Raw genomic sequence first — 27,443 nt, forward strand, 5'->3', positions numbered from 1 at the left:
TCACTTGTAACTCTTGGAATACATGACTATATCGTGTTTTATTCACAGAGCTAACTTCCGCTTTTGATCGATACATTACTTCTATTTTTGTGTATTTGTTCATGCGAGCGCTTTATATGGAGAACTAAAAACAGAAAATAATTGGAAATATACGCTGCTTTATTTCCGTAACGCGATAAACTGAAGGAAAAGACATTTCTTTCTTGGCTAAATCGTTTAATTCCAAGAAATGTTTATCGCGTAAATTTCTACAAATTAAACGTGTCTCGCAATGCCACGTTTCCTAGACAACGGCTCTCCAGAGATCGTGCCGCAACAAACGATACATTATACAGAACAGTCCGGAATTGGGTCGTGGACTGTAAATTAAACAAACTGTGTAAATGCACCCGTTATGCGGTAGCAAGCGCATATTTCGCTGCAGATGGCACGGTTCAAAGGCTCATACCATGGCATTGTGCGTGCTATGGTAACAGATTTATTTTACAATGGAAACAGTTTACCACAAAGAAGGATTAAATAAATTTTAACCTATTGTTCAACTAACTATCGAAAAGTGCCAATTTTATTGTCGCATCAATTTTATTACAAAGAATCATTTTCATCACTAAACGTATTTTAGCAATGTAATGCCAAAATAATGTCAAAATTATAAAAAAATAGTTAACAAAAATAAATGGTAATATATGCACAGTTTGTCCTTTTACACTAAAATTCATAGTTAAATGTCAAAAAAAGGAATTACGAAAATCAATTTATTATCGACTTTTGATTAAACGACCCACGAATTGAAACACAGAATAATGTAGGAAAAAAGAGACACAATAACTCCTTTTAACTGTCGTCGAGTTTCGCAAATTAGAAGTAGGAAATATTCACCGTTTTCGGAAACATGCGCAGGTAACTGTGCATAAAAAGTGTGACAAGAAAATTCGTAAAAATCCAGGAAGTTCTGCGAACAATGCAACAATTCTCGGTGTCATGTCTGTGAGAAAGAAAAGAACAGGTAAAAAGGAAAGGGATTTCGAGGGACTTCCCCGGGAAGTTCGTGGAAAATTCCCGGTTAGTGTAGCCACCCCGCCAAATAATATGGGATCATCTCGTACCAGGGAATCCATTATTCTTCAATGCAAAAGCTGCCGCATCCCTGGAAATTGTTCAGCACAAGAGCGTTCTTTATCCGCACTTTAGTTCACATGCTTCCGGCTTCCGATAAGCATCGTCACGCATTGCCGAAGTGCAACATTTGCGGAGAGCCCATGCATTGAAACGTTAAAATGTCCATAACGTTAAGAGAGGATTATCCGCATCGCATTGTTCCTCAAGTTCGCGCGGCAACGTTATATTTTACGATAAAATAATATTTATTCACAAAACAGATAAAAAAAATCTTCAGAAAGCAGATTCTTGTTTTATAATGTATATAAAACAAAGCAGAATAAAATAGAATAGAATAGTATTGCGAATTTCGCAAAATACTATACAAAACTATAAAAGTACATAGAAAAGAAGAGAAGAAAATATAGAAAAGTGAAGAATATATAATTTGAATAGAGATAAAGAAATAGATATTTTGAAGCACTAAAACTAACTTGAAATGGTAAAATTGACAGCAAAAATTGCTCTATATACTGGTTCTAATAAAATTATAATATCTAAAGTTATATGTATATTAACCAAAATAAAAAAAATTCAAAAAGTATAAAATATGTAAAAATGAAATATGAAAAAATCTTCTCTGAATGTTTAATGCGCGTTAATATTTACTTGCAATAATAATAATTTATTCCTGTATTAAAAAAACACGCCTAATTCGTGAAGTTTTTGAATTCGTACAGTCGGTATTTCCGGTTGAATACGAAATTGTTGAGCAAATTTTTCATGACATCCTTCTCGCACCTAGAGCACTATTGTTCACGGGAGGACGACGAGTTTCCTAGCCCTGGACCGGACATCTCCGGCCAGGATGTCCGACGGGACAAGAGCCACAGAAGAAATTAAATTTGCGCCGTCACATACGAGGGCGCGACACAATGAACCGGATGAAGGAGTTCTATGTTGACCATCAAAAGCTACCGAGCAAAGCGCTCGTGATAAGTCATAACACATCGCGTACTCAGGAGGCGTCACAAAATAAAAATGATATGATAATTCTCAAGAGTAGCGACGGAGTCTTTCTCTCTTTGAAACTCAGGAACTCTGGCAGACTCAAAAAGTTATGCGAGCTTATTCATGATAATTAAGACGTTATAACGTTATGGCATCGCGATAAACAAATCGTCAGTTATTTATTCGAATTGAGGAACTTAGCGAATGTTTCTTTCGGTTCCCCTCAAATTGATTTTTTGTAATTTAGAATAGCCTAATCCTCGGTTGTTCAACTATGTTAAATTTCGTAATAAATTTCTTACTGATACAAGAAGGTAAACAGTATCGTAACGATGAGAATTCGGCAGTATTTGGCGAAGATGCAGTGGGACGCATTCGGATCGATGCAGAGAGGATGCTGCATCACGTAAGCGAGATTGGTCGGATCCGGTAGCTCGTTCGTGACCCGGGCCAGCTGTGACCTTGGCCCGTATTTCGGAGATGCAGCTGCGCGCGTGGCGCTACATCCACACCCGAATATATCCGCTCGCGTGCATATACATGATGTGGCAGATTATATACCGCCAGGGAATGGTATTACACTAATTATGATATCATTCGCATTGAGAAAGTCGTGATTAATGAAAAATTCAAAAGATTAAGCGAATCCTTGAGCGAGTATTAAAAAAAATATGGAATAAATTGCGTGGACTTGTGATTAATTTCAGAAATATATGGCCACAAATAAATACGGCACCTGGGCATCAATAAATTACGTTGAAGCTTTTATGATGTATTTACGATCTATGTAACTATGGGCAACTGAATGCGGCATCCTCGGACACGCTCGAGTAATTAAAAACGCACATTTGCGGACGTGTCGCGAGCATCCGTCGCGATACGGAGCACTGCGCAACAAAAATGCATCTGCATTGCATTTTGCGGCGCATTCGGCGCGCTCGGCGCGGTAGTATCGACGAGACGTGTTTGACGAACTATGCGAATGAAAAAGCGAGCAAGAAATTTACTCGCGGAGAACTTTTCGAACCGCAACGCGCACACGTCAAACAAAGCCGCGGAAAACAAAGACGAGTTCGCCAATCAACGCCCGGAATTGTTCCAATCAAACGAGATAAAAATTACAGTCCGCCGAGTACGAGCGAGCTTTGTTTCTTTCGTGATATTTCCCTCTTCGGTGTGAGCACGCGAATTGTTTTTCCGTGACGCGAGATGTGAATATATATAAATGAAATATATATATATTCCATTCTTATATATTTATACTTCGTTATTTTAACATTACCTTTTCAAGCTTGTTAAATTTGACGTTAAATAAATGACAAACAGCGGATGCTTTTTCAATAATTATTGTGCATAGGCGTTATCATAGAATCATTAATTAGTAAATGAAAAACAGAGAAGAAATGAGATTCGCTGAATGAGATTCGTATTCAGAAAATAACGCGAGCGGCAGAGTCTATATGCAGCTCGGAAAACTGTATAAATGGATACCGAGTCGGCGGCGCACAGGTGCGCGAAATTTTCGCGGCGCGGCGGCTGGTCGGCTTAATGAAATATTCCATTCATGGTAATGTTTAACTGTGGAATAACTTCCAGCAGTCCGGTAGGAATAGTAATCAAGATTACAATTAGTTCCTCGCACGCTACTTTAAAGTCTCTTTCTCTCAATCGAAGTTAAATTTTCTATGTCTCATAGATCTCACTCTCATCAATGGGATTCTTTGAGCAAATAGAAGATTAGGATAGATTAAATTGGATTTATTGTGTGCGTCATAGAAACGAAATCTCCTCGTTCCTATGTAATATTCCAAAATATATGCGACGTTTTCAAGATTCAGGCGGATAATTCAATATATTACATTATATTCTCTTCAATAAAATTAAGGGATATATCGAATTGATCGCAAAAATAAGAAAAAAATGTGTATGTAATTTTTCACGTAAAAATAAAACGTGTAGATGTAACTTCTCTACAGAATGTTCCTCCATCATCGTAAAAACTTTTAAAAAAGAATTCCTGATGCAACTTTGACTTTTCATTATTTTTCACAGCTTACCTATCTTTAACGCGTTATATATCTTCATAATTAAGCCCTAAATTCAAAATATGTGAAAACAAAGTTTATTTAAAATTTATTACAAGATATAGTTTGTAGTCTAGTATTTGCTAATCTATTAAAGTCTGATTTATGAAAAGATCTTTAATTACTGCTAATTACTTAAAAACTATTGCATAGATATATGTTTACAGAAGAAAATAATTTTATATATTACTTAAAAAAATTGTTCTTCAGAGATTTTATGGTAAAATTAGACTTCACCAACTTTTGCCATTTTGCTATCATATTAAAATTGGGTGAATAAATCCTCTTTAATTATATGTTAACAAAAAATATCGTAAAAATATCACTGAAATAAAATAAGGCGATATAAAAAGATAAATTGGATAAACACAAGCGCAAAGAATTTAAGATATGTGTGTGAGGAAACGATTCATCAGAATGCAACGCAAGATTTCTGGAAGAGAGATAATTTGACAACGATCTAAGTAAGTTCGTTCCCGCTTCATCTAATCCTCTATTACGCTCGTGCGATGTTCAGTGACGACCTTAACCCGGACAGTCCCGGGTACATGGCAATGTTGGAGCCTCGTGCAGTAGTATTCGAGAGGGGTTAACCACGAAGGGACAGGTCAATAGGAGGAGCCGAACTGGCGTGAGTAAGCCTCCAGCAGAGGTACATAATGTGTCCGGACCAATCCCACCTTCATGGCATAGTCCGGCCAATTCGATAAGCCCTTAATCTATCGGCAATTAGCTCTCGTGCGCACCGGCCCTACCGCAAGCTCTTTACCCTCCACCGATTCATGTTGCTCGTCGACCTCTCGGAAACATCCGTCCGATACAGTTTATCCGTTTCACTCGGTTTGCTTTTGAAATTAGTACCACGTTTTGCAAGAATGATCAACGGGCCAGTTCGATAAATAGCCGACGGGAACACAAGACAAATGGTCTATTTCTTCGGCGCATTTACGTTTTTGAATTTACAGACTCTCGTTATTATCGAGAAAACAGCGTATAAAACGAACGAGAGAGGGCAAAAGCTCGGTGCATCCCGAAAGTATCGGACGTGACTGGCGAACGAGCCCTGTTTTATGCTCGCGAGGGAGGAACGGTGGCGGATATGCTGCGCCGCAATTTTCGTTAAAAGGTCTGCTAGATGCTGACCAAAAGCGGTCAACTCGCGTGGGGTCTCACAAAAAATAGTAAAAGACGAGAGAGAGACTCACCGTGAGACATCCTCCTGGGAAACTGCTCGCGGTGTCCCGGTGCCGTGCAGAGCAAGAGAGGACGCGTGGCGAGATTCTTGCGAGTACGGTAGAGCCGCGGTGTTGTTTTCCATCACAGACACGGAGCCGTTTTGTTTACCTAGTAGCAAACAAAAAATTAGGGTTATCGTCCGTTAGTATATGTGCGGGAAATCATCAACAGATCCCGCCAACGTTTTCTATTTCTGATACTACATACTTCGTTGTATTTCACGAATATCAAATTTGTTCGATACTAAACATTCGCTGACATACGTGTTTGTCTTTATTTCTGCGATAGAATAATTTTTATTAATAATAATTAGTTTAAAACCATGTCTCTAAGGATATTATACATTTAACGATTGTAAAAAAATAATATTATATGATACAAACAAAAATGGAAGTAAAACGTAATCGCAAATTATAGTACTGACAAATTAGTAAAAAATAATAGTTTCGTTCCTAAATATAATGCAATATTAAATTAATTTAATATATAACAGTATTAATATAATATAATATAATATTAAATTAATTTTAAACATTATTAATAATAAATTATATACATGAGTAATTTATTATTATCGTCATTACAATATTATATTATACGCTAAAATTTTATCTTCCTATACAAGTATTGCGCAAAAAATAGCATAAAAAGCATAGATCGAGACAGAAAATAGCGATCTCAATCTAGAGCAGACTTGTTTATTCGCGTCGAGATGGCTTCTCCGAGAAACTCCGGGTTGCGCCTGGAGATTAAAGCAAATATTCGGATAATCCCGCGGGGCACCGATATGCCGCAGCATTAAAGGGGCAATTTGAATTCAGTCGGCATAAAACCGCCGCCGTCGAGTCCGCTTTTTCCCGCTCACATCGAGGTTGGGCGAACTATAGCGCTTGTACTGGACTGTTTTTTCCCGTTTGAAGAAAAATAAATATGGCGATATTGCTGTAGGATAAAGATACAACCACGGCGCAAAGCTCGACATGTCTTTAATATCTCGAGAAGCGGTCTTTCACCTTTCACATAAAGAGAAACGCTACTGTTTTACAATAACAATCAATCTCTCTACATACGTTCGTCAATTTTACGCACGAATACTTAAAGTAACTTCGTTAATTCACTAGAAAAATCGAAGAAACATCGCCCTTTTCCCGTGGTATGAAATTTCAACGTTGCACTCTCAAGATTTTCTCGATCGAACGTTTTCGACGCGCGGTGTGCCGCATTCATAACACACGCGATAAACGGAGAAAGGGAGATAAGACCGCTCGCGTGCGTTTCGGGATGAACTTTACGAGCTCCGTTTTATGAGACTGATGAATAAGTTACGGTCCGATCGTCAGTAAAAGTCCGGCTGATGGGGGAAGACCCGCGGATCAAAAATTCATTTCCGCACCTCTCGATGCGCGGAAATCGCGGGGATTCGTTCGCGTTTATTTTCACCCAGCGGAGGGGTTATACGGGAGGCACGGTTGATTTGAATTCCAACCCGTCGGGCAGATGGCTTTGAATAATTAATAGGATACCGTAATTATTATTTCGATCGAGATCTCGCGATGGAAAAGTGGCGACGAAAAATACGGTTAGGTGCGACGACGAAAGTGGAGCCGGGCGGCGTTTCTTGCGGAGAGTCGATTATTAAAACGCGCACGGCTCGAATGTTCAGCCGTCCTTGTCGCGTAAATCACGGACGATGAAATAAAATCGCAGGTTTCACGCTGCGATTTTATTTCGTTGCTTGATTGATAGTCAACGAGATTGTCTTCACGTTTTATATTACGCTGAACGCTCCATCTTGAACGTGTTGTCTAACAATAAGAATTATTATAAGAAAAATCAGTGAATTTTGAAGTATAAATATCTTGGGAGAGTATATAAATTAAAGTATATTTTACCTATGAGATCTGTTTGATGTAATCCGAAATGTAATTAAATTTTAAATAGAACACTAATTATAAAATTATTATCTATTATTTATTTTTTCGTGCGGTATTCCGATTTAAATAACAATGTACGCAAAAAATTAAGGAAACTTGATGACTCACGTGGCTGAGGCGAAAGAGAATTGTCCGTCGCTATTGGAGGAGGAGGCGGGGGGATGATTCCACTTTCCGTCTTGGAAACTAGAAGTACAACGCGATCTTGGGTCGCCTTCAGGGTCGCCACTGCCTCTTCGTGTGTCACATTCTCCAGATTTTTATCGCCCTGCTGAAACCAATATGTGCTCTTTTTTGATAATGTGCACTTAACATTGACTCGTCGACGATCAAAGACAATTATTTGAAACGTTGCCAAAGTACTTCTTTCTTCGCAGACCAAAATTTAATATATACGTTATGTCGCCAACATATATTACGACATTTACAAAATAAGCTGCTGTTTGAAGAAACTATTGTTTACATCCATGCATAAAATTATATCAGAAAATGTCGAACAAGATACAAATGTAATATGAAAATGAGATACATTTTTATGATTATGTCAGGTACATTAATTCCTCGCACGTTTTTCATTCATTTTCCACGCGGATATTATTCTTTGAGAAATGTCCCTTTTTCCTTTCTGTTTATCAACCAATCCTTTTCTCTCTTAAGAGAAGAGACTGTTTCTGAAACACGAACTTGGCATAGTCGCGGCGCATACAAACGATTCGATCACGATGTCACGAGCCTTCGATAATTGATTTTCCCCATTAAATTTCCCCTGTCAACCATGGTCTACTCCTATCTCCTTCCGTTTCCCCCCTTGTTCGCCCACTGCGATTGTCTTCCTTAAGGCACTAAGAGACAATCGCGATTATTATCGAACTGACGCGCATTGAGAGACCAGCATGGAAATTGTAGCGTGATATACCCCAGTGGACCCTTAATCCGTTCATGAATGCTTGCATCGCTTTAAATTAAATAGCAATAAATATAATATATCTTAATTGTAATAAAATTTAATTTTTATCATTGTAATAAATTAAGAATTAATATAAATATCACACTACAATCATTAAAATTTCATTTTTCTTTATTTTAATGTATAGTAATGTATAAAATTTCAAATAATTTAATTAAGTAATTGCCAACGTAATTGCCAACTCTCCGTAAAGAAAAAATATTAACGAATGTACACACATACCGCACCTCCAGAAGAATACTGTCACAAAAAACTTAAAAAATTTCGATTTTGAATTAAACCCATAAAAAGTATATCTAGAATATTACCTATGTGCTATAACAGTGTCATAAATCAATATGTGAAATCCGCTGCACGGAGCAAAAGTGTCATTATTCTTTTAAACCGGTTATGTTGCGGTTTTCTGTGATGAATAGTGTCATAAGCGAATTGACAAATGAATCATAGCAGACCTCTTCAAGAAACGGCATAAGTTTCATTGTAACAAGATGTCATACTTAATTGTAATTGCGTTAGTTATCTCACAATTTAAAAAATGGAATTAAATTTGTTTTTTCCCTCCCCTAAAATCGTAAATTTTTTACTTCTGACAGACTTTCGAGGTTCGATATATATTACGCGATAATTAAAGTATAAGATTGAACGAATTTCATATTTTTAAGCAGTAAAGTAATTGGTGAGATCAAATCATCCTCATTCCCCATAAATCCGAGCGGATAGGAAAAATAGATTAGGACGGTTTTCCAAAGCGCCGCCGAAGTAATTGATAACCCTTCCGTCAGCGATATACAGCTCCAGGCTCCAGTCGACGGTAAGTCGACCTTCGCTAGTCTACGATTTTTCGCTTCAGCGATTTCACCACCTTTAAGGCACCTATCTGGGAGTCGCGTCAAAAAAGTACCGATTAAAGCCGAATAGCTGGCTAGATTGATGACTGTCGACGAAGGGTGAAGTGTAGAATGCGCGCATACGATGAAAAGGCGCTTTCTCTTTCTCTCTTTATATGGCATAAAAGTGCGTTAAAAGGTTTGCTTTTGTTACTTTTCTAGGATGGTCGATGGTGAAGCTAATCGAGATTCGAGCGTCGATTTTCCCGCTTGTAAACTTATTTACGCATTATTTATTGCAAATAAGCAAAAGAATAAGGCATTAAAATCTTGAGACAATCATCTTTAATTTTTAACAAAATTAACAAGACAGAAAATTTTAGATTATGTTACCGCTTAAAAAAACTGCTAAGAAAAAACTAAAGAAATTTTTATACCTATTTTTATACTTTAATTTTGAAAGCTTAATCGAGTTCTGATTCACTCACTTTTTTGAAAGAGAAAGAAAAAGAGAGACAGAAGCGTTTATTATATCGTTGTAAGGCATGACTTCTAAAGAAGGAGGGAATGAGAGAAGGGGAATCTCTTTAATTTTAAATTTAAAATTTTATAATTCGGTGAAAAAAACTCGTGGCACGTTCTTTGGGGTTGTCAAAAACACTTTTAATATTTTTAACATTCCCATAGAATGCGTGTCGCGAATTCCTTTCATCGGATTATAAAATTTTAAAATTTATAATGGAGAAGGAACGGAGAGGGCGAATCGAGACTCAATTAAATTTTCGGCACAGAAATTTACTTGTTTACGACAGTGTCCCGGAACTTTCTTGCTGCCTACGTTTTATTCTCCCGCGTGGCGAAGTAATTATTGATCGTACGGTAATTAGTTTTGGCGCGCGTACGCTCGAAGTTTTCGGGAGTAATTATAAAACTCGAAATGGTTCTCTTCCTCTCTCCAGACTCGCTCGAGCGTAGATGCCACAATTTGTTTTTTCACGATTTATATGTGCGTCTTCCGATCGCAAATTTTTTTACACCTTTGAAACGAAGAACATTCTTCTATTTTTGTTTTAAACTATATTCTGAAATCGATAGAAGATTCACGATGAGATATTCAGACTTCATCGGAGTGGCAGTCAAAAGTCTTATCTTTATAGGTATATTCTCGATATTTCTTGTGATCCCATGAAACCTATCATGAGTTCCATTTATCGTTACTATAAAATTTAGCTTAAGGATGAGATCTCCTTTGTGAGATCGGCATTTGATTAAACTTTCGACATGAAAATTATCTCAGTTTACGACAATGTGCCGAAACTTTCTCGCAGTTCACGTTTTATTCGTGTAACATAGCGTACTATTTTATTCCACTTAACATAATATATTGATTCTTTCAATAGCAATTTTACAAATAACACGTAGGTCATTCTGAAATAATCGGCCTCATTTTCAAAATAATTATTGGGATATAGTCATGGTCAGTTTTGCAGAAGTCAGAAAGTGAGATCTATTTCTCGTCTACATTTATCTCTTCAACTTTTGTAGAAAAAAAAATTAAAGAGAAAAAAAGAATATCGCGAAAAGACGGTTTCGCAATTGATCTTAGAATGAAACATGACCGCGACTTTATTTTTCTATAAACACGTGCTATTTTTCAATAAAAAAAAAAATAACGTTTCGACGTGTAGGCGTTTACAACCTCGAAACATTTCTTGTAATCCAACGCGTATTTTGTATATTTATAGTGTTTTATATTAATATAACCCGCAAGAAAAAGAGAGAAGGGGGAGAGAAAAAGAGAAAAATATTAATATTTCTGTCGAAACTTTTCGGCGAAACAAACACGACGTGTAAGACAAGCGGCTTGGTATGTATGTTTGCTTACCAAAGCGTTCCTGACGGCTACCAATTTATCGCCGACGACGAGGCGACCGTCCACCTGGGCGGCCCCACCGTCCATGATTTTGGTCACGTAGATTCCATTGTCACCTGGTATATGTTGATTGCCGATACCGCCGGCGATGCTGAAGCCAAGGCCCTTGTTTCCCTTGATCAGCTCGATTTCCATCAACTGCGTGTGTTTCCGTCGGCGTACATACTGAAAATCGATGTGCGAACATGACGTTAATTGAGCGTGGGTGGAGGGTGTGAGGAAGGGAGGGTCGGGTATCGCGGATGGCCGATTAACGAGTAAATTCTACGAAGTTAAAATTTTAAACGACGTCGCTTTCATCCGAGAGGCGTTTAAAAAAGGAAACTTCGCGGGGCGCTCTCTCATTCCCGGTATAACAATGAATCTCCACGTAATTAAATGCCCGCCCGATAGCTGATCGGAGAGATATATCTCCTTTCAAACTACTCTCGTTTACTCAGTGAGATTTATAAAGTGGATTTGTTCCTGTTCGGCGCCATTCGCCTTAAAAGCCCGTTTATATCGCCGCTAAGGTGGCTCGGTACGTTAATTAAACTCAGCATGGGGAAAGCATTGGCAGATGTTTCGATTGCCGATTAATACACTTTATCATGACGTAAACACTTAAAATAACGTATTCAAATTTAAATATGCAAAAAATACCTTTCCTCTTATTTTATTTATAATCATTGATTCCATCATACATAAAACAATTATATGTAAATAAGAATAGTTTAATTTTTAACAAATGCATTTAATGTTATATATATATATAAATCAATTATATTTTCATTACGTGAGCATATCTAAATTGTATTAATTTAAGTAAATGTAATATAACGATCTGTATCGGAGATGAAAATTTCACATTTGATACAGTAATTCACTCAATCTCGAACTAAATTTAATCGCGAATCATCCATAAATCGAGATTGCAAATCAAATTTGCTTACGACGGCCATATTTCTGTACTAAAGATGCGTTTATGTGCCACGAGGGATAGTTGCGACTTTATGTCAGAATAATGTCTAGAATGGCCCGGCCGTAAACGCTTTTATGCTTTTCCTCATCGTCACTTCTAGCCTGGGAGAGTTAATAACGCGCGGATGTTGGCTCGTGCAACCTCTCAAGTACCTCCAAAATTTCCGGCGGTCATCGAGAAAGTTGTTGCTTCTGAAATAATTTACGATCAATATCTTCGATTTTTACGTCGAACCAACATCGGCCTTCTTCCGTCGAAAAAGAAGCTACAGCGGCAGTCCGCCTGGGGATTTTTTTTCGGAGGGTGACATTAACGTATACCCGAGAGGCATGTAACGAACGATCACATCAAAACTTTCCCTCATCCTTCGGCGACTTTGCTAGGCTACAGGAATCTCGATAGGCCTGGGTGAGTGATCGTCGCTTCGGGACTTTCCTCAGGTATAAGCCGAAGATATTCGACGCGTGTCTTTATGACAAATATAGAATCCGAAGAAGGTCGTCAATCCCGCGGAACTTTCTGGGACTTGAAATGTCGTCATGAAACTAAAAAAAATCGTAGGTACTTCGATGGAAAAACGGGACGAAAAAGCTTGAGGCGAACAACATAACGGAGAACGAATAATAACGACGTACGAGAGCGATTAAATTGATATCGATTTAGAGTTAATAAGCCGGACAAATGATGCACAAAATATCGTCTCGATATCTTTTGATATTCGACGAATTGAAATGCATATATTAAGTAGGCAGTGATAATATACCGATTACGCGACAATGCCTATACAGTTAATTAAGCAATCAGTTAGTAACTATCGGTGGCTGAGAAGTTGAATATGTATACGCAGGGTGAGTTTAACAGTAGAAAGCATACGCATTACACAGCATTTGCAATTCAATTATTCCCGACACATTCGTCGCGCAATTAAATTTGCGCACTTGAGATGTGCATATGATATGGTATGTGATCACAGTAACAATGTGCTGCCATATTGCACCATGCGGATGATTCAATTAAATTTTGATTTGAGATTTGCATACGTCAGTTTGCACAGGTACCGTGCACAGCATCTTTAATGCGTCAATTAATCATTAGTTACTCAAGTATATAGCTTATCCTCCCTTTCGATATTTTAATCCGGATATCACTATTTACAGACGGATTGTAACTGATTGAGGCATGCTTTGTTTTTCATAGCGAATCGCGAAAGTATTCATATTTCTTCAAACAATTGATAACTTTTTAAAAGAAAATATCTCGTCAACAAGGATGTACATTGTATTAAATTGTCTCTTGATATTGAACGCTTGTAAGGGCTCGCCAAAGCAACAAAGCAAACTGCCGTGATAGGGACAAGTAACATTGTATATGCGCCCGTATCGGTGCACCAAGGTTGGAGGGTGGAAGATAAAGCTTACCAGTTTGACGGTGTTGCCGGCCCGCTTGAGCGCGTCTACGGCGGCTGCATGCGGTACGTCGACAACGGACACGTCGTTCACCTGCAGTATCGTGTCGTTGACACGCAGCCGGCCGTCCGCGGACGCGGCACCGCCCGGTATGAGCTTAGTGATGTAAATGGCGGTGTCGTTGCCGTAATGGGGATTGTCCGTGCCGCCGGCGATACTGAAACCTAGGCCCGCCCCGCCCCGCTCCAAAATGATGTCCTCGTAGTCCCATTCATCGTCGCCGTTCACCTAAAAGCACAAACACGCGCACTTAGTATTATCTTCATTCTCTCTCTCTCTCTCTCTGCAACTTCCTATACAAACTACGTAAATAGAATACACTTTCGATATAAGTTTTGTTTAACCCTACTTAGGGAGTTTTTAATTTCTAAAACGGAGTCAAAATTAGCAAAGAGTTACAAGGGATACTTAAGTGTAAGCATTACGAGGATTGTATAGGATTCAGAAGAAATTTACTGACTTGTGGAAAGGCAGAATTCTTCTTGCGAGAGTTAAGAGTTAATGACGACGTCGTGCGCGCGAGATGATGCAAAACTCATAATTTTATTAAAATAGTGTAATTCATCATTTTAATTGCGCGGGAGACTTAAGGGGTCTGTACGCCAGAAGGGAGTTAAGCGGTTAATTGATTCTGAGACCTCATGTGAGAGCAGATTAGGTCGTGTAGTGTCCCGATCGATGGCGGTCAGTTACGCAAGGACAAAGGAGCATCATTTAAGCTCTCGACAGTCTCGACACCAGCTAACGCGCGTCGTATATCGAAACACTATATTTCTATATTTTTTACTGAAGAATGCATTTTGTTCATGTCGCGTGCAGCACGATGGAAAGCGTTTGGTAAACACAAGCGGTATGTCTTACAATTAAAGAAAATTAGATTAATTTTTTCAACCGTCCAGTCAACAGTTAGTCAAATATCTCGCGACTTCGATATCTTGGAGTTACAGGCGATCGGAGAGGCAGGTTCAGACAAATGGAGTTTCGAGTTTCAGAGACGCTTATTTATTAATTAATTCCATGCAAACTTTATCTCGTTATAAGTTTTCATCGCACGTGGAAAAAATTCTGAGAGGCGTGGTGTTTGGCTGGCAAAGAAGTTCGTTACCGGAACTCGAGCGTACTAAAAGAGCCCGTCGTCCAATTAACTTTGGGCAACGTTAGCGTGTGACACCGTTTTAATATTCTATAACGACGGGATAATTAAAGAAAATCGGTCGCGTCAGTATTGGCTAATGTCGTGTTCTTATATCGCGCAAAAAGTACACTAAAATAAGCCAAAATAAATAAAAACAGTTAAAACTAAATTGTATCATCACAGACAAAAAAGAAAATAACTTTAAGAAAGCCTCCGCGCAAATTCATGCACGAGAATGTATCGCGAAGAACATTTTTGCATATAGCAAATACTGGTTGAGTTACGAGCTAAATACATTAGCAGCGCAGGAAAACTTATGTAGTACGTATAATGTGATTTCCAAGCGATTGTACGCCTAATGAAATAGCACGGATTTCCTTTAGAAGAGCAGCCACCAAAGGTCCTTCACGTGCGCTATCGCGCAATGCAATTATGCATGATCCATTGGAGTGCAAAACCATTTTAATCGGATCAAAAGCCGACTAAGCCGTAGGATAATATGCTAGAAACATGTTCCCGCAGTACGACGCATTGCGTATCCCCGGATGTATCAGCGCGTTACATTTACATTCGTGTACGTTGCAATTACGATTCAGCAAACTGCCTTAAGCTAAATAATGCAGATTGATAAATTTATCCGACGTTGTCGTGGTTGAGATATGAGTAACATCATAATGATATCAATAGTCACACGATTGACATTGCTAATCTCTCATTATATCTTGTATAATATAGTTGCGTATTATTTCAATCGCATTAAAAAATTTTCAAATATCAACAGGTTACAAGATCTAGCCTCGCTCTAGAATCTAGATATCAAGGTCACTACGCAACCACAAAATAAAAGGTGTAACGATCGATTCTTTCCGATATCACTCGTCGGTTTGGAACTATCGGCACAAAGTCATCATGATTTTCAATAACGTCGGCATGCTGGAGATTTTTTAGGATACATCTCGTTCGATACAACGTAGGGTTAAAGGCCTCGCATGTGAGTCGATCATCATCGCAATTATCCATCCGCGTACATGCCATTCCAATCGTGTTGCAACACAAACGGATGGTACGGAAGGCGAAAGGATCCGTGCCTCTATACATTCTCTCTCTCTCTCTCTCTCTCTCTCTCTCTCTCTCTCTCTCTCTCTCTCTCTCTCTCTCTCTCTCTCTCTCTCTCTCTCTCTCTCTCTCTCCCCCCTCCTTCTCTATCTCTCTTGCACGCGCACATATAAATCGGAATGCACCCCTGGATGCATTCCAATCCGCCTGCACCGGCCGCGCGTATCGAGACAATCCGCCGCGCACAAATTTGACGCACGCAATGCGATGCTCGATGCATATTGCGGTGATCGCGAATTAATCGTGTTGGAATTATGCTATTCTGTCGAGCCACCCTTCTCCTCCTCTGTCCTTTAAACCCCCCGACGCAGCATCGCTGCAGTAACGAGCCGTGTACTCGTCAACGACGCGCTCGTCGATACAAGAGTAGCCCATCAACGATGCGCCGTGGCAATTATGTCCGCGCGAGAATTAGCCGGCGATTAGCGACGCGATTATGCGACAGCGCTAATTAATCGTATGAAGCGAGGAGGATGACAGAGCGCGGGGGTCCGTACTTTCACGCACTGCACAACGCGGTACCAGCTGCGCTTATCGGACTTGTTTGACAACTCGTTACCATCGTCGATTAAGTCCACTTGTTTTGCGTTGCTATATTTCGTATGTATCTATCGTAATTCAGATTAATTAAAAAATTGTCATCTATAATTTCGATATCATTAATTGCTCTTCTTCTGAATTAAAACACTCTGTTTATGAAAGTGCATCTTTGTTTTTACGAATTATGCTAATATAAAATCGCATGTTCTTGTATCATTCCATATATTACTTTCCAATATACATTCATAATAAATTCGTAATGCGATACTAATTTTAATGATGTTAACATTAACCCTGCTCTATAATCAGTAGAACTAAAGAATTAAATATTTCCTTTTCAAATTAGAATTAAACATTTCCTTTTTAAATTAAAATCGCTCTTTCCTTGAGTGGCTCTAAGCAACCGCACGACGGAAGTCGCGATAACGATAAACGAGCGTGTTCCGGAATCGTCAAAGGGTTTACGTTCGTCATAAATCTTGTTAAACGTCCGCGCAAGTGTTCAGCAAGTGCGTCGTAATCTGAAACCATTTTCGTTAATTACCATTTTCCGGGTCCGGTTGACCATGCTGACAATCATTGATCTGCATCATACGTGGAACTTTTCGAGAGCATCCTGACGCTCGCGTAGAAATTAACAACACTAACTTGTGCACCAATTTGCAAGACGCACTTCCGTTTCGCTCGATCCGATTATACGAATGTCTGCCGTGTGCTCGAATAATTTCAATAGCAAGCAGGTGTTGCTTCACTGACGTTTGACTAGGTGATTTATTACAGACGACGGACAGATTTATGCGTTTTACATAATTCACATTGGCCACCGTTGCTTATACTTCGCGTGCAACTACGATTTTTGCTTCTTATCGCGGCATTACATAAATCCACGCTGCATTTTACGTGACGCACGTGCACTGTTGGACGACAACTAACAATGTCGATATCGTGAATATCACGTTTTTATTATGAATAAATTCGCCAATTTCGAAAATAAATCTGTAAAGCAATAGAAACATTTGCATTTTTCATATAAACTTAACAATTGTTTCCAGATACAAGTAATAATTATTGTTTGTAATAGAAAACCTCGAATTAACTATTAAAATTGTTATTGTAATTAATATATATATTAATATTCATAATATTAATATATGATTCCACAAGATCGACGACCCGAATAATATTCGCACACCTGCGACACGATTGAAGGCAAACTCTCGGCGAACGCACGTTTTAGTTTTTCACGACTTTGAGAGCAGTGCGACCGCAGGAAAACGCGAAACTGCAGCTTTCCTTGCGCCGGACAACGAGGGACAGCGGCCGAGAGGTAACGTTACTCATCTCCCATTCTCGCGCGGCGGAACGTCACTTACTCGCCCGCGGACTGTCGCGTCTACCGTGCCAGTCATCGCTATTATAATATCGGGTGGAGCGCATGCTTTGCCGCCGGCTATTTCCGACTCTCTGTGAAAATAAACGCCGGCACGCGCCCGCCGCGGCCTGCTGCCGAAATTAACCGGCCGACCAGCACGTTGCAGAATTTGATCGATGGATTGCTCATCGCGCGCGCCGTTCGTTGACCGCTCGTAATTTTACGCCGTACGTCTCCGTAATTAGAACTGATAAAATCGATTGTAGTTTGATAAATTCGCTAAAATATCTTGTAGCATACACGTGCCATCTATATCACTTTCTTTCTTCTCTCTCTCTCTCTCTTGTACATAAAATGATATATTTTTAACCATCACTAGAATGACGTGATCGCGAAGGGCTACATAGCGAGTTCAGAAACTTGGCTCGGTATATCGTCATCGTAGTCGCGTGTGTTTCGAATTAACATCTCGCCGTGTCAAAACCGGCTATATTCGTCGGCCTTTGTCGGTACGCCGGTTCCAACCACGGCGGATAAAGATAGCCGCGTTCCATGGCAAATAGAGCGAATTTCAGGCTACGCCGACCTTGAAAGTAACCGTCGTCCATTGTCTACCTTATTCTTCGAGAGCATTCAAGTAGAGGAGCAAAAGCTTTCTACCTTAAGTCTTTAAATAAAGTTTGAGGATTCGAGCTTCTTTATCAAGATCGAGAAATTGAAGTGTCCCGCCGTTCTCGTTATTTTATCGCCTTGAAGAAGATGAGAGATTAAATATGAGCGAGAATTTTCCTTAATAGAGAAGATAGGCGAACGACGTCGCGATAATATCATGCGCGGCGGGATCAAGTTGGTTTCGTAGCTCGGAAGTTTATATGTGGGGTGTCCGTGGCCGTCGACGATTCGGCGCAGCAGCGAGTTTAACGGCGAACGAAATTACTGCCGATTAAATCTGACTTCCCCTCCTCGTTTCCTCCTGTTACTCAAGTAAATGGTGAATTCTTCGAGACGCTAGTAAGGCTGCCGTAGTAGTCGAGAGAGATTGTTATTAAGAGGTGGCTGACGTGCGAAATTCCTCACCTCGTCTGTAATTTACGGCGAGAGGAAAAAGAGACAGAGAAATTTGAAGGAAGAGCACAATAAGATAGAGAAAGAAGAGGAAAAGAGAACTTTTAAACAAAATGATAACTCTGATTTGTAAGTTTCGAACCTGCTAGATTTCGACATATAATTATCTTGCTTGTATAAAGATTTTAACTCGATTTTATTATAAGTTTTAATATATATGTTAATAAAAATTAATATATCATAGATGTTTCCAAAGAGTTATAAAATTCATGTCAAAATGAAATTTTTAATACTATGCAGAAATGTTTCAAAATCTATTTTTAACGAAAATAATATATATTTTGCGATAATATAATAACGAAAATAATTTTATTAAAAGTGGCAAATAAAGTATATTACAATGTAATTATTATTCGTGTAAATTATAAATTATATTAAAGTAATAGATTCAACATAATCATTCGCTCCTTTTGTGTAACATGATGAATAAAATTTGTCATTTATAATCAGACAGAAGAGAAGCAACGCGAACGTAATACCGACAGGAAAAAAGACTTGCGCAATCCTTTAAATTTAATACTTCCTTCTCGCTGCGGTAGACGTCTGGCGAGTGCTATCTGCGTACAATGGCCAAGGTAACGTAAGTAACGTGCGTGGCTAAAAGGCGAGAACCGGGGCGTGTTAAGCGGAATTAACGCCGGAGGTAATCCGAGCGTCGTCGCGAGGGGAGTCGTTATGCTGCCTCGTTTTATTCCGGAAAATCGCAACAAAAGCACGCCCTTTCACTCGGTTCTTGAATTCCGAGATAGAATGCGGAACTTTTCAAGGGAGGACCTTGCCAAGCGAGAAATTATGTCGGACATATCGCAAAATTGGTTGTATAAAATTTGCATGGCAACTTGTGTTCAGTTTAAACGTCACGCAACTCTACATTGTGTTAAAAATGTAACAATATTTATACAATATTACGGAGTACATTACACAGAGTGCGTGTACTCTATGTATATTCCATCGATTATCTTTGTCAACCGATTAATATATAATGCTAAATCGATTACGAGGATGTTCATATAATGTAACAGCACCAATAAAATCAGTATGGATGACTGAAATCTGATGACAGCAAAACAATCGATTGCGTAATAAATGAACCATAATCGGAATACGCAGCCTATAACGGTCAAACGGTCGGATCCTTGTTAGACGGCTATTCGAGAATGCCGCCGACCGAAAGTTGCACGAGTTCTGTCGCAAATTAAACGATTTCGTGGCTCAAGGTGAGAGCTCCCCGAGTGTGTATTCGAGCGTCGAAATTCGAAACTACTTGCACCGTGGAGTGCATTAGCAAAATTGGAACTTCACCAATCGACATGGCGTTAAATCGATGCTGGGGTTTATATCGTATTTCGCGACTCGCTTGCAAAACTTATACCGAGATTGGCGCGAGCCACGGTGGCTAATTGCCATTTCGTTGCGAGAAAAAGTATCTCGATGATCTGGCGTAGGCGGGCGTCGCCGTGTCTATGAAGTGCTATGAACACCTCGTCTAGGCTGGCGGTTGTTCAATTATGAGGCGAGTTGGACACTGCGGAAATGTTCTCCGTTCACGCTGTGCTTCGTGCTCTACGACGGTGGAGTTGCCGCTGGAATTTTGAGAACTGCGGTCATTCACCCTGAATATTCGCAACAATCTTCTTCTCTCATAATCTCCGGTTTAATTTCGCAAAAAATTATATGGCTTTTCATGAAACTGAACCAGACGCCAGGAAAAATTGTAAGATAGAAATGCACGAGAAGCCAAGTTACCCAGTATCTAATTAACGCCAAAGTTAAGCTATATTAAATTATAGTAAACTATTATATGTGTATATATACATGTAAATAGTTTATTATTTAAAGAACATTGCAAATCGAATGTTTTTGTATCATCATCGGCGATCCTCATGGATCATTAATTGTGTTAATTGTATTAAACAATATGTACGAAAGTGCAATGAAAAAATATTTGCTAAAGATTCTCATAAAAAACAATTCTTTATTTTATTCCTACTCGCATTTAACGTAAATTAACATTTACTGACGTAGGGTGTACATATATAGTAAGTTTTACACGCCAATAATATATCTCAATTTTCGTTATTCTCTTTGAAGATTTACAACTAGATAAAAGTTGATAATGTTGATAATGTTGATACTATATCTTCTGGATAAAGATAAGTGTAAAAGTTCTTCTTTAATTAGTCACAGTTCTGCAATGCAGAACCAACTCCAAAACCTTACTTTTCCGCTAGAGCAAGCTTCGCGAAACATTAGAAATAAAACTCTGCGTCAACATTATCTTAAATGTAATGACCAAACTATAATCCTCGTTAAATGATTCCATGTGTTATATGCATAATTTTTAAAAAATCTCCTGTTCATCTCTTAATTCACTTTGCATAAAACTAAAAATCACGAAAATGGCGTTTGGTTCTTTATTGCATAACTGCATCCAATTGTAAAACAATTTGTACAGAATTCAATCGATAAAAAAATTGTATTGATTTCTACCAGTTTAGTAGATTTCTAAGATTGGTATTTTATATCTTGCGTGCGCGTGCGTTAACCCTAAAGAGTAACTAATTTCACGAGAAATATTAAAATCCACGTGAATTTTTGTCACTTGGAGAAAAGCGGTGAATTAACGATCCACGGAATGGCATGATATGAGAGCACTGTACACTCGACGTGTTATGAAGCACGTACGTTGCCGCGGATTAACAGAATCGCTGTATTTTCTGGGAAAAATCGCGAAAAAAAGCGACAATTAAGGCGCTCGTCTCAACCTAGCGTGTGTATTCGCCAGTGGCGGATTTTAATTTCGTGGTTTAATCGCGACCGCTTAGTCGCTTTTTGCACACCGTGACTTTTCACGGGTTTCCTCGCGCTTCTCCTCAGGCAGTAATCGCGCGGAAATTTGCGCGTCCGATGAACTTTTCGCGATCGTGACTCCGCATATTCCGGTATGCTCAATTTTTCGCCGTTCTCTTTAAACTCGACCTGCCTGGAAGTTGCAAAGCAAGAAAGTTACGCTGTCATACTCACCGCGATAAGTATTTTCCCCGGAACTTTTACGATTTAAATATAAATGTTACACGTAATGATACATAAATAAAACCAATAAGTTAAGAATTTCACACAGTCCTTCTTAATAAATAAGTAAAAAATAATTACTCAATGATTATTGAAGTCACCATTAATATAAAAATATTTAAATAAGAAGTGATGCAGCGAGATGGAATTATTCTCTTTTTTTCCCTTTAATTCGGAAAGCTGCCATAAAAACTTGCGTACTTTCTGCCTTTTAAGTTTAATTTAGAGACTGCCTTCGCTGTCATTTCTCTTAATTGATCTATAAATAGGTTAGTCTTATTTTGTCGTAAGTCTAATCTTGATTTACGTTCCGGAAAATGTTGTGTAATTTGAATTAACCCAACTAATCCAATATATATTCATCCTTATCATGCGCCCTAAATTTTAATTCTGTTTTATTCTAATTGATGAAAACAAATGATATCATATGAATAAATAAATTCACCCGCGTGAAAACGATTCATATTCAGAATTGTTGAAATGGAGAAAAAGTTAATAAATCAGATTATATTCTCGAGATTAATAGTCTTATCAGCTTTGTGTAAATTATTATAACAGTTCATAGTTTGATAAACGAAATACAAATGCTCGTTTTGTAAATGTCTTATTAAAATTTCTATTTCTCTCATATAAATTGATACATTGAGAAATACACTGATAAATGTTTCGGAATATTTGAGCATAAATTGTAAAATCTTTCCATATTTCACTTTTTAATGTGTCACCAAGAGTGGAGCGCTAATTCTGTGCATCGAGCTCGCTTCATCTGCATCTCCATTCGTGGGGGCCGACATCGCGTTACGATAACAGCGGATTCCCGTTTAGCATGCTGCGGCGTTTCAACTCTCTGCAGGTACGGGTTTAATTCACAAATCTCGCATACTCCGGGATTTAACGTCGACGGTTTCCCGCACCCCCCCCCCCATACTCCAGTTCGATGTTACCCCGGGCGTAAACTCGCGATACCCGAAACGCGCATAAAATGCGGACACTATATGAATGCGGGATCTAAAACGCGTGAATTTACGCTGATACCTCCACACGAACGATCGTGTGTCTCGAAAGCGCGAACACTTCGATAGTCATAAGCGGCTGATAACGTAACAATCGACATAACAGAATATATCGGAAAAATATAGATTCAAAAATAAAATTATATCAGTTTACATGTAGTGTCAAATCAGTTTATGCGATAACAAAAGTTATCAGAATAGAGTGGTAATGAATTATTAAAGATATGGAAAAAATAAACTGTGCCTACTCTATTTTTAAATTTCTGAAAAACATATGCGAAAAGTTAGGGAAGAAAACTGACTCGATAAACGTCATCGAGATGTATAGAATTAATTGATGAAATATAATATAAGAGACTTAAATAAAAGCAACGAGACTAACGAGAAACATAATCGTCTCGAGAGAGAATCAAAATAATATGTCTATCGCAAAATTGATCTCGTACAAATTTATCGGCTGACATTAAAAGTCACGAGGCGCGAAATTAATTTCATAGGCTGCTTGCGAGGTGTGATTAATGAGCTCGTATTAACGATCCAATCTTTGCGAGCGGCGAGCCCGCAAAGTTTCCCGAGACGTATCGGAAAATTCGAACGGCTACAACGGATATTGCAGTTGAGAGTTAATTGATCGTTTCAGCACCACACATGCTTAACGCGTAACGAGCAGAAGCTGATGAGAATTCAAAACAATATTAACGATGTAGTTCCTACACAATGTAACGTAATCTTCTTGTTTAGATATTTTTTTAGCAGGGCGATTAAATTCAATTTAATTAACTTATAGAATGGATTAAATCGACCATTATCACTCTCGAGTATAATTTTTTTTAAATAAATAAAATACAATTATTTAATTTTCTCTTATAAAGCATCCCTAAATTCTCATCGTTAATCGTGCTAATTTATTCAGACGATTTAATCGTAGCTCACGTCGCAAGACGAGACTGCGACGAGGCTCAATGCCCGCGTTTTTCTTAGTGGAGAAATCTAGAGGATTTATACGTTTACTGTTTTTCTCTCGGTTACCTCTTTGCCGGGTCTGACAAATATTCAGCGAAGGTGGAGAAGGTCGGACAAGCGGCAGCGCGTTAAGCTTTCTTTACACACGAAGAAATGGGCGACGATAATGATATAAATATTCATTAACGGTGTTCTCGCCTGAGAAAATCCCGCGGGCGAACACCGAAAACAAACATAAACAAATTGCGGTCTTACGATATCCCGGCGTGGGCGTCTGTATCTCGTGTAAATACTACAGATTACAAATAGCGATGTCATCACGATACTTGTTGAATATTTGATCGAATCGACACGTTACTTTATTATGTGCTCGTAATTCGTAATCTTATAATTAAATTATTACATTTTTCTTCACATTCCTGAAAATTTTTTAAATAAAATATCGGCCATCTGCAAAAATGTGACGCGTCAAGTCAATAACAAAAAAGGAATAAAGAATGCACATCGAGAATCTGTTGTAAAACTAAATTTGTTTCAAAAGCGTGCTCTTTGCACACGTTATTTTACAAATAATACTATAAGTGTATATTAATGTTTTCATGTTTTTAGAGATCAAAGTAAAAAAAATAATTTTAAAGTGAGAATTAAAATTATTGAGATATATAATCGAAGAGAGAGAAAAAGAATACATTTACATACCTCAAAGATTTACAAAACTTCAAATATAGCAGAAAGATGTTTTTGATAAATTTTTTAAATCACAAATATTTTTTAAAAAGATTTTATCTTTAATAATTATATCTCATAAAAAGAAAGAGTCGCACATATATTGGGAATTCTTTAAAGAAATAAATATTATAAAATTTTAAAGATCCTTATTATGTATTCAAAGATGAATGTTAGAAGAACTGCATTTATACTTCCGCAAACTATTTGATCATAAGAGGTTCCAAAATGAGAAATATCGCACGATAAGAAAAAGCAACAAATCGTAAAACAAACTTGCAAAAGTCAGAACTCAAAATAAAAGCGATTCAAGGAAAGTAACTCCTTTTTCAAAGAAAACTATTATCATATTTTCGTTAAAAGTTCAAAATTTTCAAGTATAATATAAGAAAGTAATAAGATAAATGTCCCATCCTCTTTTGGTAATGTTAAAACAAGATATCATCGACAACGAATGAATAAAATTTAACAAACGAAGACGGTAAGGGAAATCGTAGAATGTTTAATACGAAGCACGAAGTACCGTAAATTTATTCCAATCTTGTATTCCGTGTCAGCAAGCCAAAGGCTCTGAGTTTTCGGACGAATCGGAAGCGGAGACGCAGCCCTTATCCTGGTCACGTCCGGCTGCTTTTCTTGCCCCATTCTTTCCTGGCTGCCGTCGACGCCCGGTGTTTTTCTACCGGGCGCAAAAGGGGTTGTCAAACGTTGCTTACCCTCGTAAAAATCCGTTCTTCCGAACCGTATGTCTTTATCGGATTATATGGGGAAATCGAGCGATTCCGGTGCAATAATAGCACGAAGCTGCAGACCAGCGAAACCACGAATTTCCACGAATGTCCATAAAACAACACGCTACTTGAATTTGGAATGTAATGTCGTAAAGCAAAATTTAGTATGTACAATCGGAATCGCGCAATTTGTGTTTATACCAGATATGCTGCCCATTCGATCGAGATGCACACAATGTAAGTGCCTTTATACTTTTTGCCTTTATAAGATTTAAAAAATAACTTCCTCCGCCAGTGAATTAAAAACGAAATATTCTTTATTCTCGACTACCTGGCAAATTATAATTATGTGCACTACGTTTCGGCTTTATAGGTTTGAGCCCTTCTCAAGTGCGGTCTAATCATCTAATTGACTCGTCATACGGTACTCAGAGACATCCTTGTGTTATTAGAATGTTCCAGCATGGTCATAAGTACAAGTGTCTCATATATCAAAAATCCACGATTATGCATATCCAGTTAGAGAATCTCCGATGTGCCGTGTCGTGCGAGAGGAGTACTTCCACTCGCACGACACGGCACATCGGAGATTCTCTAACTGGATATGCATAATCCTCTAACTGGATTTTTGATATATGAGACACTTGTACTTATGACCATGCTGGAACATTCCCATAACACAAGGATGTCTCTGAGTACCGTATGACGAGTCAATTAGATGATTAGACCGCACTTGAGAAGGGCTCAAACCTAGAGCCGAAACGTAGTGCACATAATTATAATTTGCCAGGTAGTCGAGAATAAAGAATATTTCGTTTATAAGATTTGTCTAAATAATCAAATCTATCGCTCGTCGCGCCGCGTATAACATTATTGACATTTAAAAGGCTCTCGTAATTTTCCTTTCTCGTAATGTAGATTTTATCTGCCGCGGCAGTTCCTTCGACAGTCCGATTTATATAACTTATTCAGCATCAATTCGATCGAGCGATTATATAAATCCATGGCGTGTTACTTTTTTCTTTTCATTTCCATCCCACGACGATCAGGGATTCAATTTCTGCTCCTTAGAATCATGGTAAGTGCTAGTTGTGCCCTGAGTAGTTGCACGCGAAATGACGAGTTGCTTTCTCATTTCACGCAATCTCAATCCGATTTGTTTTTATTGTTTACGTAATTCATACTTTCGTTGAGAGTATCAGCGTCCGATCAAACCGCAGGTCTCGCGGTAGCGATCGAAGTGGCGCAAATTTCCGATTACTTTCCCGTACCACCTGTAATTTCCCGATTACCGCCGCAGGGAAGGGAAAGGATTCGGGATGGCCGCGCACGTTACTAAACTCCAAGTTTAGCAACGACGAACTTCAATCCACGCCGCATAGTTGCATACAACCTCGAGGATATGGTGTAGCCCGCAGAGTAACGGGGCGGCCGGGACAATTTCTTGAGGGACACTTTGACGAGTTAATCCGCGGAATGCCTGAGAACGTCCTCGCGGTGCAATAAATTCTCTCACTGCGAGAATTTATCGAGACACGGAAAGTATGAACTCCCTTCATCGCGCTCACTCACTGTGCCGTCACCTCCGGTGCCCTCGAGAATTTCCGTGGAAATTAAGACATTTTAGAGCGTCATTATCTCTAGATAGTCCACGGATAGCAGATGCTTCCATGAGGCGTCCGAATTTAATTACAAAGTTTATTTATAGCGTCTTGTAAAGCAGAAGAAAAGGGAAACTACTAAATATCAAATGTATTTACCAATTGACGGTCTATCCCTCACTCGGTGTGACATTTGATATTTGAGCTCTTAATAGAATTTATAATTTACAGATAGGATACAAAAATATTGAAAGATATTAAAACTGTAGGGCAGAACGTAAACATTTGTAAATACAAAATATTGTATATTATTTGTAAATATTTTGTAAATATTTTGCAAACGTTAAAATAAAAATAAACATTCGGACATTTTTCGCGCTAATGGTATTGCATCGATACAATATCAAACTGAAAACAAACATAAAACGAGAACTAAAATATCAATTCTCGAATTGTTCGAGAAGAAGTAATGAATCGTTCATTCATCGTTCATATCGCGATATCCCGAGGGTTGAAACGCATCATAGTCGCT

At 38.4% G+C, this 27,443-nt stretch overlaps 1 protein-coding gene across 12 annotated transcripts in view; it reads right to left on the minus strand.

The window, feature by feature from the left end:
* Positions 1-27,443, minus strand: part of Dlg1 (discs large 1) — a 336,847-nt gene that overhangs the window by 59,141 nt on the left and 250,263 nt on the right. For 10 of the 12 annotated variants that reach the window (XM_071699794.1, XM_071699791.1, XM_071699797.1 and 7 more), the window contains 4 exons: positions 13,470-13,745; positions 11,043-11,255; positions 7,472-7,634; positions 5,399-5,537 (listed from right to left, as the gene is read on the minus strand). In XM_071699794.1, coding sequence (XP_071555895.1) covers positions 5,399-5,537; positions 7,472-7,634; positions 11,043-11,255; positions 13,470-13,745 — 791 coding nt within the window. The remainder of the gene's footprint in view (positions 1-5,398; positions 5,538-7,471; positions 7,635-11,042; positions 11,256-13,469; positions 13,746-27,443) is intronic. The other 2 variants (XM_071699803.1, XM_071699792.1) reach the window with 1 other exon arrangement.

Source organism: Temnothorax nylanderi, unplaced genomic scaffold (genome assembly GCF_030848795.1).
Source record: "Temnothorax nylanderi isolate EJ_2023f unplaced genomic scaffold, tnyl_v1.0 TNYL_tig0019_pilon, whole genome shotgun sequence".
NCBI classification, from domain to species: Eukaryota; Metazoa; Arthropoda; class Insecta; order Hymenoptera; family Formicidae; genus Temnothorax; species Temnothorax nylanderi.